General features: G+C 47.6%; 1 protein-coding gene and 1 long non-coding RNA gene across 3 annotated transcripts in view; one reads left to right on the forward strand and one right to left on the reverse strand.

Annotated features, from left to right (window-relative positions):
• Nucleotides 1-1300: 1300 nt before the first annotated feature.
• On the forward strand, nt 1301-10857 carry LOC142407345 (uncharacterized). Of its 2 annotated transcripts, XR_012774897.1 has the most exons (5): nt 1301-1419; nt 6389-6459; nt 7415-7489; nt 9143-9349; nt 10229-10857. It is a non-coding gene; the product is annotated as an uncharacterized LOC142407345 (long non-coding RNA). The 2 variants fall into 2 exon arrangements; XR_012774896.1 differs by lacking the exon at nt 1301-1419 and having other exon boundaries at nt 6333-6459.
• The window catches only part of ARHGEF33 (Rho guanine nucleotide exchange factor 33), a 33020-nt gene continuing 18319 nt past the window's right edge, over nt 1378-16078 (reverse strand). The window contains exons 6-16 of the mRNA XM_075496728.1: nt 15290-15432; nt 13877-13936; nt 12447-12662; nt 11681-11810; nt 10208-10340; nt 9296-9379; nt 8349-8432; nt 7383-7531; nt 6334-6519; nt 3879-4632; nt 1378-2117 (exon numbers count right to left, since the gene is read on the reverse strand). Of these exons, the coding sequence (XP_075352843.1) occupies nt 1980-2117; nt 3879-4632; nt 6334-6519; nt 7383-7531; nt 8349-8432; nt 9296-9379; nt 10208-10340; nt 11681-11810; nt 12447-12662; nt 13877-13936; nt 15290-15432 (2077 nt within the window). The 3' untranslated portion in view covers nt 1378-1979. The remainder of the gene's footprint in view (nt 2118-3878; nt 4633-6333; nt 6520-7382; nt 7532-8348; nt 8433-9295; nt 9380-10207; nt 10341-11680; nt 11811-12446; nt 12663-13876; nt 13937-15289; nt 15433-16078) is intronic.

A 16078-nucleotide genomic window follows, 5' to 3' on the forward strand; every position in this document is an offset into this window, starting at 1 on the left:
TCAGCATGGAGCGGTCCTGACTGGGAAGGGTCAGGGAATTTGTAATTTAATGAGGATGTGAGGGAGAAGGAAAGAGATGGAAAGGGTTTTTTGTCATTAAAAACCTTAAATTTAAAAAAAAATCTTCCCAGAATAGTTTCCAAAAGCTGGGGGGTGGGGAATGATGCTTTTTTCCTCTTTGTAAGGAGCAGAAGTAGATTTTGGGGAGCTATTTTGGGTCCAGTAAAATATATGGGGCAGGCATCAGCCAAAACATTGTAATCCCTGGGGTTTTTCTTGGTCACTTTCTTGAAATGTTGGGAAAACTTTGATTGAGATAAAAGATGGTTTTTGTCTGTCTTAGGTGGATAACCCTTTTCACGCACACCTCTTCACCTCCACCAGAGGAGGAAAAGCAGATAGTAGATATGCAGGTCAGTTGACACTGTAGGAGAGCTATATGCCCTGCATCTGCAGTGGGTGTTAGCCACTGCAGCCAAGGATACCTGCTCTGGGCCCTCCCTATACCCTTGCTGCTGCCAGGAGAGCCATGCAGCATGGTGGGTACTCTTCTCTTGGCACCAGATTCAGTCACCTTTGCACTGGTGTTGGAGTCCCAGACCCTCACACAGCCTTGCATATTTCCCCCGAGACGTTGCTGTTGGGCCCCACAGAGACAGTTCACAACCTCTTCAGGTGAAGCTGTTCTTTATGAGAGACCAGTGTTCCAACTCTCCCAAAATAAGGTGATAAAACCACATTTCCTCTTGAAACTGCCCTCAGCATGCCCCAGCTTCAGCTAACACCACAGCCCTATACCAATGGGCTGCTGGGGTGTGACATGGATGTCGGACCAGAGGGCTGTGTTTCTCTCCATACTTTCTTTTTAACAAAAGCTATAGTCTTCTGCAGAGAACAGCATTACTGAGGGTTTGTCATATTGAGATGCAAGGAGGGTGGCATCTGTGTGGCCTCGTTGTGGGAGGAAGAGTATCCTTGCACAAGAAGGAGGGTTTGTGACTTTGAACGTGGGGCACCATCGATTCTCCTGCCCTACTGCCTCAATTTTAGCTAGAACTGCTCCAAAGCAGGGTGCTGCACATGATGGGGCTTGTAAGGTGGTGTCAGGCCAAAGAGAGTTAGCAAAGAGTATTTCAGGTGTATTACCAAGAGCCAGGACACTGGTTGACTCTGTCAGTGTCTGCATCGATCCACAGTGCAGATAAGGTGGAGAAGAGTCTTTGTGTCTTGTGGCAGGTCCTGGGCTCAGCCTGCATCACCTGCCTGGAGACACAAGCAATTCCGACAGCTGGAGCAGAGATTCATACAGCAGGAGGCAACTCGAGAAACAGCACGCTGCATAAAAGGTGAAGGAGGATTTTGAGGAGTGAGGGAAGTCCAAAAGAAAGGATGCTGCTGATTAAGCAGTACAAAGCCCAGGTGCTTCAGCTGATGCTTATTAGACCTCAAACCAGCAGGGTAATGCAAGCTGGCCTCCTGGAAGACATCTTTGATGGTGGTTTTTCTTTGGAAAGTGGAGGAAAGAGGGGAATTTCAGACTTCTGGCCAGGATGCCAAGGCTGCAAAGGTAACCCTTCTGTTGTGGGTGAGCCCAAATTAGACTTGGTTTGAATTTGGAAGAGCAAAGATGTATGGCAAATCAAGCAGCATTGGGGGATGAGGGGGAGGAGAAGATAGTGGGATTCGGCCAGCTTTCCAAAACTCCAAGGAAAGTTAAGTCAGGCAGGGGTGAAAGCTAGCAAGTTCCTGTGCTTATTGGACCTGCTGGCTGAGCTCCACTTCAACCCATAGCCTGGCCCTGCCCTGTGCTAGGAAGAGCACGATGCGTTTGTAAGGCAGTTGTGACAGTCTCCTCTCCCCCACCCCTCCACCTACTGTGTTAGTTGGGGGATCTTGGGGCCTTGCTGTCTGTCTCCACCCTCAGGGACCTGGGGAAGCACTGTTGCGCTTAGGCTGCGGCCTGCCTTTCTTGGGGCTGCTTATTTCTTTTTGAAGAGCTTGCGGAAGGAGCTCCGGAAACCCCCCTTGGGCTCGTGCCGCGGGTTGTGGTCGCTGAAGGATGTTTGCTCATTGTCATCCTTCTGGCAGAACCTGGTGTTGTCTTCTGCATGGAGCTCCTAAAAGGGAAAAGACAATTTAACCAGCATTTGCAACCTCACATCCTTGTCCCCTTCTCTCTCTCTCTCTGTGCTAGGAGGGACCTGGTGGGTGAGGAGGTGCTGGCAAGGCTGAGAGACAACAGGTCACTTAGGCCTCGGCAGCACTGGTACCTCTGCAGAGAGCTTGCTGCTGGCTCTGAGGCTGAGGCAGTGGCAGAGGAGCGGAAGGATAAGCATTCTTAGAGGGAACTGGAGGCTTCCTTGCTAAGCTTTTTGTTTAGGGAGAGCTTACTCGCCCCTTTTGCCAACGAGGGAGCAAGCCAGCATGGGGAATTGAAGGAACTTCCCACCCTCTCCTTTCTCATGAGCTCTGATTACCCTAGGGCAGGGAGGCTTCAGGCTTCTTGAGCTGATATAGTGTGAAAACCTTCTGTTGGCTCTGCTGCTGCCTGGTTTTATATCTGTGGGGCAGAAGGCTTCATTAGCACAGACACCTTGTGGTAAATGTGCCACTAAAAGATCTCTCCGCCTTTCACGAGAGTGCTGAGTTCCTCTCGGCAAGGCTCTGGACAAGTTCTTTTTCTCCAGTTCTGCCCACCACTGCCACAGTGGTCTCCTTTGCTCTGTGGGGGAGAACATGTCCTGCACTTCTGGACTAGCTCCACATGTGCACCCTGCTGTGGGCCATAGCTCTGTACATGTGAGTGCCAAAGAGCTCACAGGCTCCTGTTTCGGGGGGGGGGGGGGGTGTCCCCATGGCTCTTCTTCCTCTGCCTCATCTCCCCTGCTCAGCCATCCACCGCCTCCTTCACTCACTAGGCTTTTTTCTCTCTCTTCTTTCGAAGTTTCCTTGCTGACTTTTCAGTCAGGCTATTGGAACCTTCCTCCCATCATCATCTGCATCTACAGCCTCATCTGCATCTTGCCTCATTTTAACAGGGGTTGTTTCTCCAGGCAGCACTGAGAGAACTAGCTAAGTACCTCACAAGCACCCTTGGCCTCTTCCCCAGGAAGTGTGAAGGGCATCTTCCCCCCCTGACTGTGACAGCTCAAAGCTGACTCTGAACAGGCACTGCAGACTACAGAAACATTGTTCCTGCAAGACTGGGTGTCCCTGAAGGGCTAGAGTGCCACCTGCCATGCCAGTGGTTGTCTGCAGGACACGGTTGCTGGGCTTTGTCTGTTTTCACACAGACTTTAGCATGGGTCTGTGATCCATGCAACAAACACAGGTGAAACAAAACCCATGGACCAGATCCTTGCTGGTGTAAATGGGCTGAGTTCAGCCGAGTCATGCTGGTTTACACTGGCTGAGGATCTGATACTAAATCCATGGGTTTTCTTAACCCAGTAGTCCTCACAGCAGGTGGAAAGGCACCTTTTTAACTGGATGCCACCCTATAGCACTAATTTTGAACAGCTTTGCACATACTTAGTGACCCTGATCAGATACAACATTTACTTGTGGGGGAAGCTTAATGACAGCTAGAGAGACACAAGAGGCTAGCTTGTCTCAAGGGTGTTTTAGCTGTCACTCAGCCAGCTGTGTGCCTCAAGCCTATGCTTGTCCCTAGGGAAGATGTGTGTGAAAAGGAGCTGTCTTGTCCCTCCCTTGGGCATGTACATGCAGATGAGGACTTTGAATGTGTGGACTTGGAAGCTGTTTAGGCATGTTCTGCCCTAACTGTATCTCAGATCTTTCTCCTGCTGCTGCCGCTGCTTCTGCACCACCTTGTGCCTTTTTTTTTTTTTTTCCTTGTCCTATTTAAGCCTCCTTACTTCCAAAAAGCTCTGTTTTTCACCCGCTCCTCTCTGTGGGGGGAAGTAGCTCCTTTGGGAGCTTCGAGATGAGGCTGAGATCATGTGAGGCTGGACATTCCTCTCCTGCTTCTGCTGCAGCCGGCTCCCACTGCTGCTCCGTGTGCTGTAGAGTCTGGTGCTCACACCCTCAGCGCTCCTCGGCAGCTCCTTCAGAGACCTGCTCAGCTGCTTGCCTTTGCTGTGGAACATCTCACGCTTGTAAGTACTGCTGCTTACGGGAGTGCAGCTCTTAGGCAATGGCTGTAAGGCATGATCTGTCCTCTCTGGCTCTGATGTGAAGTTAACAGGCCTAAGGAAGCAAATGTCTAAGCTGGACTCGGAAGAGGCCGGGGAGCAATTCTCAAAGAGAGTGAGGTTTTGGAAGGTATCATCTTCATAGGGGCCTGGCAGGGTGAAAACCTCCCCAGGGTAGTCAAACTCTTCGTAGCTTGGTGCAAAGTTCCTCGCATCCTGCAGCAGCTCCACAGAGGTCCTGATGGCTCTCTCGGTGTTTCCCACCGCATCAGCCGGTGGTGCTTCATACTCCATTTCAGGGATGGACTGTAAGGGGGCTGTCAGAGCCTTGAGTTCCTGCTCTGTGAGCTGAGAGGATGCAAGGATGTTCTCTGGCCTCTCATGTTTTCTACTTTCCATTTCCCAGTCAGGGGGCTTTACAGCTTGGATGTTCTCCATCACGGTTGGCTGGGGTTTCTTCATCTGGGGCATCAAATGCCTTAAAAATAAGAAATAAAACAAAACAAAAAAACAGAAGGAAGTGGAATACTAAAGGATGACTGAGAGACAGCGTGACAAGCCCCCCTCGCTCCCCCAGCCCCGTTCTCTTGCTTTTAAGGCCAAAAGGTATTTTCATATCTTGGAGAACAGTAACAGAGCTGCCACTAACAGAAATTGTCTGGCTGGGTTAGCAGGAGCAAACTTGTAAGGGTAGAACTGCTTATCCAGTAGCTTTGGCTGACTTTTGTACTCGACACCATGAAATTAATAGAAACTGAGATGAGAAGCCAACTGCTCCATTTCTCTCCTGTTCATCTGCATTGTGGATTTTTACTTTCCTTCTCTTTCTGTAATGTAGGGGCTGTGTCTTACTTTCCTGTGGTCTCATTGTCATTTCAGGTGGACAGGGTTCCTCTCTTGGGTAGGGTGACTCTGTCCCCAGAAGTGTGTCAGGAGTACTTGGAGGGCTGCTACCTTCTTTGTGTTCCAGGTAAGTCAGCAGAGAGTACTGCATTGGATGAGGTATAAGGTGCAGGGCGTGTACTTCCATGGCCCTTAACGAACGCTACTTAGGAAAGTTCCACTGCCATCTTCTGGGGACATAATGAATGGAATAGGGGAACAGAAACCTTGTGATGTTCAAGATGTGCAGAGCTCTGCATCTGGGGCAAGATAACCCCATGCATCAGACCAGGCTGGGAGATTTGGGTTGGGCAGCAGCCCTGGTATGAACTTGGGGTTATAGCCAATGCCAGGGTAAAGATCAGCTGACAGCATGCTCTCATGGCAGACAAGGCAAACCCTGACCTGAGCTGTATTAGGAGCTGAGCCTGGGGAGTTATTTTCCCCACTTCTGTTCAGTGCTGATGAGGCCCCACCTGGACCCATGTTGGGTCCTCAGTTCAGGATGAACGTGGGGAAACTGGGGAGGTGCCAGCTGAGGCTACCAAGATGGGGGCCTGGAGTGTCGCATCTGTGAGGGGAGGGAGATTGGTTTGGTTAACCTGGTGAGAAGGTGGATGGGGATTGATCTAATAACACTACCACTTGAGGGAGACTCAGAATGATGAAGCCAAACTCTTCTTGTTAGTGTCAAATGATGTAAGGAAGCACAACAGCCACAAATTGCTGACATAAGAAAAAAGGCAAGTCTAGCATGCTTCTCTGATGATCATCTCAGTTGGTACCTATCAGTAGGCTAGAAATGGCCAAAGATTGCTGGGTGCTATCAATAGCCCTGTCTTTCTTGAATTAGTCTTGTGTCTTTTTTTAACCTATTTGTACTTGCATCTTGTGATAGTGAGTCCCATCATTCAATGACGTGCTGTGTGGAAAAGTACTTTTTTTGATAGTCTGAGGCCTTGGTCGTGTTTCCTAGCTCTTGTAATGTTGACAGTGAATAATGTGAGTGTTACTACGCACACCACTGCCAGGCCTACACAAATACATGTCCTCCCTGGTACACTGTTAAGACAGCTAGCAAGAGCATTGACAGCCCTGGGTAGAGCTCTGAAATGTTTCCTGCTGGTAAGCCACATGGTAGTGGATAGCAGGAAGGAGCCAGCCCTTCATCTCTCTATGCATACACAGGGAGTAGTCTTGGAAATGACAGTAACTGCCTAGTGTCACTGGCATAACATGGTTGAGGAGAGAGTTTTCAGCCTACTTTGAAAGCCTTCTACTAGGACAATAGGCTTACGGGGTTGTCGTGCCAGAGGAAGGTGCTGGTGGGAATGACTGTATTGTCTCTTCAGAGTGGATCCCGCTGTCCCGGATAGATGTCGCACTGGGTGTTGGAGAAACCTCTTGGCTGGTACACTGGGAGGTGAGACCTTTGTACAGCTTCACCAGGGATGACCTGAGGGAGGAGAAATCCATCGTCGTGCTAAGAAATAAGGCAGGGAATGAGCACGAGCATGTAGAATCACAGAAAACAGGGCTGGGAGAGACCTTAATATTCCCATTCACCTCTTCCCGCCCCAAGCAAGGACATAGTCTGTCCCAGGCAGCAGGGCATCCTGCTTTCTGTCCTGTTCTTAATGCCTCTCCTTATAGCAGTCCCTCCCCACCAGTCTGCTCCAGCCCTTTACCACCCTCCATATTTGGAAGCTTCCCTTGACATTTGATCTTGTCCTGCTCCCCCAGTGAATCACCACAAGGAGCAAAGGCAACCAGATTTTGATTTTAGTAAAAAGTCTTCATTTCAAGGCACTCTTCTGAACCACAACTTGAGAATCTACATTCCGGGTCATTTCTGTCACAGTTCATCTCAAACAGATTATGGGAGGCTTTTGTTTCTCCCACCCCACTCCCCCAGTAAAATAACACTGTTCTTTCTCAGTCTTAGCCTATGAGGGCTTCAGGCAATAGTCTTGGCATTCACCAGGGCCCCAAGCTGCCAAAGCAGCTAAGTACCCATGTATTCTCTCACTGGGGCATGACTTTGCCATCAGCTTAAGGAATCAAATGTTCCCATGAAACATGTGGCTGCTCTGTTTAGAAGGATTAAACTGATTTTCCTTTCACTCTCAGAGTTAGACAGAAGGGCCCACCCCGAATCTGACCTCAGTTTGGAGGACAAATGCCAATAATGGGCCTTCTCCAGCATTCGTATGCAAAGGGCTTTGTTTTATTTCAACAGAGCAATGTGCCTGTTGATCTTGCCTGGACCTAAACCCCCTGTTTCCAGGCTTCCCCCACACCTCCCTTTCCCTGGTGATAGAGAGAATGAGCTGATGTTGTGCTTACTTCTTCAGCTTTTTCCTCTTCTGTATAAGCAGGTCTTCATTGCATTGGAAGAGGAGGCTATAGTGTGAGATGAAAACCCGGAGGCGCTGCACACACACCAGCAGCAGGTAATAGTCAGGATGCTCTTGCTCCGTGAACTTCAGGACATTCTGGGGCACAAAGGAGAGCAGGCTGTTTGGAGGGTGTCCTAACCCTTTCTGGGGAGAAGGTGCTATTGGGACCATGGATTAGTGCTCTGGAGTTCCCGTGGCACTGCCCTGTGGGAGTATGGTGGGAGCTCTTCTAGGCACCACCAGTTTCTGAGGGACTTGGACAGCGCCTGCCTCCTACTACTCCAGTGCAAATACACAAGTAGCCACTGTAAATGTAATCATGGGATGTGTGGGTGATGCACTGGTTGAGTTTAGCATTGGATAAATAAACCAATCCCTTGTTTTTATAGGGCTTGCTTTCTGTGTTATTTGCCCCGTCTGAAATGTTTTAGTACAATTTAGATAACCCTCCTGTGAACCAGAACTCTTTTTATCAGCAAGCTCTGTGTAGGAAAGGTGGTTGGGCCCTAGGAGCCTCTAGCCCTCTCAGTCTCTCAGCTAACAGGCATGTGGACCACTCAGCAAAGAGGCCAGGTCTGTTACAGGAGTTAAGTTGGAGCTCATGGTAATGTGCCCCACCTCTGGCCTCCTGCTCTCCCAGAGCAGCAGGCAGCAGAGCTCTTAGCTTTCCAGGGGACAAAAGTTGGTTCTGTCATGCCAAATGGAGAAACTGGCAAATAGAAGGAAGCTTCAGGTGAAAATGATGAAAATTAAGCTATTCTCAGCTGGCTTTCCCTTTCAGAGGTTTTTTTCAGAGAGCCCACTGGGTTAGCCAGAAGCCCTGTACCTACACACGCCTGAATAGCAGCTCTAAGTTAAAAGTCACATGTTGTGGTAAGAGTTCAACAAGACAGTTTCCATCCTGGGGCCCTACCTGTAAATGAATAAGGTATTCAGGGATTCGCTGGACTATATGGAAGAAGAGAATGTAGAGATCAGACTTGATTTCTTCTTCTACCTGAAACAGAGAAAGCAACTTCAGAGTCTCTCCCACCCATAAAAGATGTCTGCTTCCAAATGGTTCTGGGGTTTAATGAGTAGTTATGCTGGAAGTAGTTACAACAGTTCACAGGAGCACTCCAGTCAAGTGGCAGCTGTGTGTGACAATACACCAGTTTTCATCTTGCTTCTGGAAGGGATATTTGCAGCTCCTTCTAGCAGTGATACTAGTCCTAAGGATGAAATTCCTTAGGTTGGGGATTATCTATGAGGGATGCTCAGCCTAATTAATTAAGGTTGTATGTTTAAAGTGCACTAGTTAAGTTTCATTGAAACCCCAGGTAGACACTGTTGTTCAGAATGAATTTCTTAGTTTAGGTCCAAATGAATTGAACAAAATTAGATTGACTTCTAAATTAAGATGTCTTGGGAGTGAGCTAGTGTGGTTTAGTTATTGCACTTTAAACTACCTTTATATTTAACTTTCCTAGTTTAAACCAAGAATCAAGGGTGTGAGACCAAATACCTGAAGCTGAACCGTAGAGACTGTTTTCTCTCTTACAGCCTCACTCTTGGTCTCCCTGTTTGGATGAGCCCTCCATTTTCCGTTTGCCTGGGACAGGTCTGGATAGCATGTGCATAGGCAAGCTTTCTGGGAGGTTTGATCTGAGACATTATTTTATGTCATAGCTTTGGTTACAGTGGTGAACATGCTACTGCCTTTTGTAGGTGCATGTCAGCCGTGGCAACATTTGGGAAACTGGCATTTGGTAACAGAACAAGTGGATTGGCAGAAGAGTCCTATCATGGGCAGGCATAACAGGAAGAGATCCAGGCTTGCATGTTGCCATTACGTGTCTGTGAAGCAGGCAGGAAGTTTACCTCCTTCAGGATCACCACGTGGATCAGAGAGATGCATTCTGGCAGGTCCCTCAGGTAAGCAACATAGTAGTCCAGAAAATTATTCTTACAAAGGGAAAAAAGAAAAGAACAAGGAAACTTAAGAGAGATTTTTGGTCATAGAGCCAGCCAGAACGAGAAACAGTTGATTCCCCACCATCACTCCTGGGAGCTCATTAGTGGAGCAGAGCTGCTAACTGTGTGAAGTTTTCAGGGCTTGGGACTTTTCAAGAAAGGCTGTTTAATAAAATGTGTTCAGATGTTGAGCACAGTGTATAAAAGCTTTATAGCAGATAGGAGGGGTAGAGAGGCTGGGGAGGAAGAAGCTTTTCTTATTTAAGACTCTTAAAATCTATAAAGCATTGGATGAGTTTTTACACATCCTTCCAGGAGAGGTCCCACTGCTCGCCAGGGGTTGGGCAGACCTTCACTCTGAGAAGGAGGTGCTGTTTTACTTGGGGCTACAAACCATACAGGATAAGGGGCCTGCCCACCCGCTTGTCATAATTCTGAGCAAAGTGTATTGAGGAAGGGGAGCATAAGAAACACTCTCTTTTCACACCCTCACTCTGAATACAGACATCCAAGCTGTCAAGGCTTACGTATGGCTCCTGCAACCAAGTCTAGGTGTCGTGCATTTATTATAGGGCTGTGCTATGTGGCTGCATGCCCCCAGTTGGGTCTGGCACGTGGGCTCCCTGACCAACCAAGTACTATGACAAAGGGGCTACCATGCACTGGGACGCTGCTCAAAGGAGGCTGGCTGAAAGGCCTTACTCTAGCCACAGCTTCACAGCAGAGCCGCTCTGCTGCAAGGTATCTCGGCTCACCTGTGGGCCATCAGCACAGCATCATGAATCATAACAGAAGAGTCCAGAGATATCTGTAACATACCTCATCATTTGTTAACTTCAGGAAGATGTCTCCTAGGATCCCTTGTCGTGGCCAGCTCAGGACTCGCTCCTGTAGAGCGTGAAGTAAATCGACATGCTGCTGGACCAGGTACCGCAAAGAGTTGGGGAAGAAACTGAAGGGAGATGATATCAGACTGGTTACACAGAGCAGAAGCTCAGCCCTAAGCATGTACTGCTGAAGTGTGCATTCATGGGTGGTCAGCACAGGCTTGCTTTAAACACAGATATTATTAACTACTTTTATTGGAGTCCTGCCTGCACCAGGAGGCCCTGTTTTGGCTGCTATGTACAGGCAGGTACCCTCTCCAGTAGGCTATTATTACAGTGTTTTGAAGGTTTTGTAGGCTGACTCTCCAGTGCATTGTGTAGCTGACCAGAATTTGCAGAACTAAGAAGCCCAAGGCAATGCTGCTGTGGTTAACGGAGCAGGACCATGGTCCTGAGCCATCCCATAGAGTGCTTGGAGGAGAGCTCCCCAGCTATGGTGTCTCATTTGTCAGGCCTTTTAACAAGCCAACACTTTGCAGAGCTGGTCAAAATGTGCTGCTGCCTTTCTGTCATTTCATGCTGATTTCATCCAGAATCAGGATAAAGATGTCAAATATTGAAATATTTTGCCAGATGGAAAGGTCCCAGGGAAAAAGAGTAAAAATAAAAACTCACTTTGGACTATCATGCTTCAGTTTGAACTGTGTGTCATGTAACTGCTTAAATGAGTCCACATCAACCCATGTACCACATGTCCCACAGTGGACTTCTGTCAAATGACTCCTTGCATGTGGGACTCCTAGAGACAGTGGAAAGAGCCGAAAAAGAGAGAGCTAGCAAGGACTGCACTCCCCAAATTTGCTTAGGGGCTGGGAACTCCCAGGCCAAAGCTGAGTGAATGGGGAGAGCTGTAGGAGCTATCCCATCCTGGGAACTAAGACAGCTGCCACAGGGGATGGCCTTTGCAAAGAGGTGGGTTTAACTGCTAAGCTGGGTCAGTCCCACTGGTCTTGTGTCTGTGTGTAAATACATGTGTATGTCTGTATATATCGATACCTGATGGATGGCAGCCACTAGCCAGGGGCTTGTGCCCACAGCAGCTTCTAGAGCTGGAGCTGTGGACTGGGAGAAGCAGGCAGTGAATGCACAAAGCTTTTTTCCTACCCAGGCAGGAGGCATGTGAAACAAGAATAGGAGACTGATGGGACTCAGAAGGAGACTGAAATGAAGTAGTAGTGAAATGGTTTGGGGTGCAAGGTGGACAAAATGCCAGGATGCAAGGACAGGCAGGAAAGTCTTTTTGCAGTCTTTAACTGCAAAAACCTTCCAGTGCCTCCAATTTCCAACTAGAAGTAAGCTCTAAGTGTTTAAAGATCTCTGAAAGAAAAGTGGGAGAGAGGATGATGCAGAAAGAATATTGACTGAAGAAAACTCCCCAAAAGAGAGAGCACACTAAATCAAATACCTTCTCTCTTTGGTGCTCCTTTTCACATCTGGCCCTTGCAACGTGGCCTTGATCTTCAGGATTAGGGAAAGATTGATGACATATTTCCTTTCTGACTCCAGCAGCTCCAAAGCGATGTTCTGCCTTTTGGCTTCCAGAAGATAATGGTTAAGTTTAAAAATGAGGAAATGCTGACCTCAAGGACAGCCTGATGTTAGACTGGTGATCTGACATTAAATCATGAAAGGAGAAACTGTCGCAAAGTGACACCAATGTCTTGTCTTTGTATGTGTACTTTCCCCAAAATATAAAATTCTAGCCTGATGCTACAGCATGCCCCAGACATGACTGGAGCCACAGCTTGCTAAGAAAGCTCCAAAGCAAATGTGTTTTCCCCTATGAATATAATTTTTTTCTAAGAATAATAAAACAAGCAATCAAAGCCAAAACAACTCATACCAGGGATTCACATCCAGTTTCCTGCAGAATGAAAAGTTGTATTTTTCACCCGCTTAAGCAACTACACTGTCACAATCCCATCAGTACTCTGAACCTGCCAGGTCTTGGAGAGGAGAATGGGTGTCCTGGGTGAGAGCAATTCTGTCAGTGGCACAGACCAGCAAATACAAAGGCCAGAAGTCTTGGAGACTGAGACCCTGAGACATTCCCCCTAGCAGGAGAAACTGGCTTGTGTATCCCCCTCTGTAGAAGGTGGTTACTGACCAGCTCACACCAGATGTGAATGCAGCTTTGAGCCTCTCTAGCCAGTCTTCCACTCTGTCCTTACCAGCCAAAGAGGGTTCACATATAATGTTGTCTGCTGAGCTGTATCTGCTTTGGCCCATGTCTTTCCCTCTCTCCGGTTGCTCTTTGGAAATGTATTCATCTCCCCAGTCCTTGGTGTCCTTGGGCTGCTTCCACACTGTTGATGGCAGATGCACTTTCGACTGCCCTTCTGTTGTCAAGGAAGGCTTGAGGCTGTCGTCTGTCTCTATGGTTGCTCCTGCAATGACAAACAGCTGTATGGATCTTGACATCTCACTTGACAGATTATGCTACAGCAGGCAGCTAACCTGTATTATTATTCATTTGAATGATAGGAGAGTTTGAAGCATTCTTTGTGTTTCACAAGGGCTGTAGCCTTGTAGCATTAATTTACAAACAGAAGTGCAGTTGGCAAGCACTTTGACAGAACAAGGCTTGTACCCTTCCAGCATTTATTTTCAGGCCAAATAAGGTCAAAAATAAGAGACACTTTAGAAAAGAAAAAACATATATTCCAAGTATGGTTGCACTTCAGGTTTTTGGGACACTTCAGAACTTGGTAATATGACACTTATTGGCAGGTATTGTAGAAACAAAGTATTATAATTTGGATTTAAATGCCATTCTCAATGGATGTAAACTGTCATGGCTCTTAAACTTTTTGTTAGTGTGATGTGATACAGCAGCAGCAGGACTGATAGTCTGAGGCTATTAAATCACAGAGAAGGTAGGGGAGGGTGCAGGTGCTTAGAGCCATTGGGCTGGAATTGCTTTAATGCAAATACTTTGAATTTGGGTTGCAATGGACCGTTTTCTGTAGCTTTTGTACCCTCTGGTTTTTAAAGTGGATTCAAGCAAAAGAGCCACCCAGAACAGTGTGTGCTTCTAGTGAACAGTGCAAACATCTGATGGTTGTTTTCATGTGTCCTTTTGCTGGTCAGGATCCTTAGTGTCCCCTTACTATACCCTTCTCTTAACTTCTGTCCAATTTTTCTTTTTGCCAGAAAAACTCCTCTGTTACTATTCAGACATGTCTACAAGGAATCTGGAAGCTGGTGGGCAAATAAACAGCTCACCAGTTCTGCTGGTGTGTAGTCACTGCAAAGACAATCTCTTCCCAAGTGGCAAAATGGCACTCTCATTATTCTTTGCCATATCAGTAAGCCTCAATTCTTCCTGTCTGTAAAGGCACTTAAAACCTGTGAAAGCAGCAGCAGAAAGGCTTTCCCTGCCAAATATCAATCCTTTGCATTGTCTGTCAGGCATTTGGCACTTCAGGGATGCACATTTGCCCTCATATCTCAACTGCAAGTATGAAAATGGAGGTACACGGCAAAGTGAAAGACATTCCTGTGAAATGCATTCCCTGAAAGCATTTCTTCAGTGCAGTAAAGCAAGCAGTCTAACTGAATCATTGTCCCACTGTTTTTTGACAGTTCAGTATTTTCCTACCTGGACCTGCTATGACTTTCACACTTCCTTCTCCCATTGGCATGATCCTGGTGTCAGACACTGTTGAAGTACAAAGGGAAACTTTACAAGAGAAGACAGCTGTAGAGCAGGCTTCCTCCTGCCAAGCCAAGTCATGGTTAGATCCTTCAGTCTTTCACATTTTTGCTATGGAAACACCCATTAGATCCTCCACTAAGGAGGATCTTTACTGTTGTGGCTCTTGTTGCGGTCTTTGTTTCAGTAGCACCTGCAGGCAGGCTAATGTGGGGGTTCCTGTTGTGCTTGGTTCTATATGACTGCAGAGGAATGTGAGCAGTCTTGGCTTGTCCTTGCTCAGTAGGTGCACGTTGGGTAGAAGGCAGCCAGCAGGCAGAACAAGAGGATGGAGGCCTGACATAGAGATACAGCTGCCATTTTGGGTGGAAAGGAGCTTATTTAAGAGTGGAGGGGTGAGACAACTGGAAAGAAAGGGGTAGCGGGAGAAGTGGGTGAGAGAGGTGGATGTGCAAGAGGGTTGTGAGGGAGAGAGCTAACATACCACCTCAGAGTAGGGCAAAGGGGGTCCATGACTGGCCAGATTCTGAGCAGAACAGAGTAGAACACAGCACATGGTTTTCATCCAATCTCTGCCTTTGCTGCCATTTTAAATGTATATGTTTTTCGTGTCTTCCTATCTGAACAGCAAGAGAGTGATAGACCAGTTTAGACCCCCAAAGTTAATTATAGGAAAAAAAAGGCTCTGGTCCATCACCTTTTCTTTGATTCCAACCTTCACAAGTGTTTGGCAGTTGGCAGTGTTTTCCTGGTCAAGGTGTAACCTTGACACCATGGGTTAGCGGCTTCCACAGCTAACAAGGGGCAGTGATTCTCCTAGCAGTGTGTATATGCAAGGAGCAGTGACACCAGTAGCCTAGCGTGTTTATGTAGCTCCCATGTCCCCTTGTCAAATCAACCACTGGTATGGCCCCTTAATGATACCAGGTGTTCTCTGTCAGCCCAGTCCCTGTGATCCTCCTTTCAGTGCCTTGCTCCCTTACATGGAAACAAATCCACAGGTTGTAGTATTTTTATCAGGGGCTCCTACTTGGCTCTGTGTCTGTGCCACTAGCACTACAGGGAAGAAGATCCAGCCTGCTTCCCTTTCCTTGGAGGAAGCAAGCAATGGCTTTTGGGACAGTGTTCACAGAGCAGCATCTCCTGAATCCAGGCCAGGACTAAGGTTGCTATCCTGAGACACTGTGCTGAGGTGTGCGCACAGACCCAGGAGCAGTGCTGCTACATGGAGCACCCCCATTCTCTTTTTGTGCTGCTGGTACCTGAGGAAAACTTGGTGTCCTCTTACCCTAGTGACCTTTTTCTGGATTTTTTTTTTTTCCTGAGGAAGGCACTGTATTTGCCTACTCTATTTCCTACCTTTTTCGTAAGTCACGTTGTGTAAAAGACTTGTAAAATCTTCATTGATCAGCACAGGTTCTGGGAGGTTAATGGATCGAAATGGGCTGCCCTGGAGAGGTGTAGGCACTGTCTGTGACCCATGATCATCCTTTTGTGCTCTTCTGTACAAATACAAAGAATGAGACAGTTGGAAAGTATGAATGCTACAGGTGAAGCTCCTACACTACAGTTGTGGCAGACACCAGTATTAAGTACAAGCACAGGGTCAGAAGTAGGACAACTCCAGCAGAGACCAGGAAAGGAGTTGGCTTTGATGCAGTTCATGAACAACGTTCTGGAAGTACCTTCCACTGGCTACAGGAGAAGGTTATTTCAGATCTGTTCTTTTGCAGAGCATATTTCATCTCATTAAATGGCTTAATTAGCTAAGGGGTAGCCTAGATTTGCAAAGTGTTTGCATCAAGGCAGCTGTACACCCATCATCAAAACTCCGTTTTCACAAGGAGGCTAATCAGAGCCAAGGTGGATGAGCCATCTGCTTCATCACAGCAACAGTGTGGCCCAGCAGTGTGCAAACATGCTCCTGCATGACCCTGCTCAGAGAAGAAAAGGCTGGTGACAGGAAAGCAGAGCATGACTGCACCATCGGGAGCCCACTGAGTCCTGCATGCTTGGAAGGGGAAACTGCAGTGCTATTGTCTGGATGGGGGTGGCTTAGCAATAGCCTGTAGGAGTGAAGGCTCCTGACTTCCAACAATATTCCTGCCCCAACATGTCTCTAGCAGGTCTGTGTGTTTCACCAGGCCC

The sequence above is a fragment of the Mycteria americana genome, chromosome 3 (assembly GCF_035582795.1).
Source record: "Mycteria americana isolate JAX WOST 10 ecotype Jacksonville Zoo and Gardens chromosome 3, USCA_MyAme_1.0, whole genome shotgun sequence".
In the NCBI taxonomy this organism is placed as follows: domain Eukaryota; kingdom Metazoa; phylum Chordata; class Aves; order Ciconiiformes; family Ciconiidae; genus Mycteria; species Mycteria americana.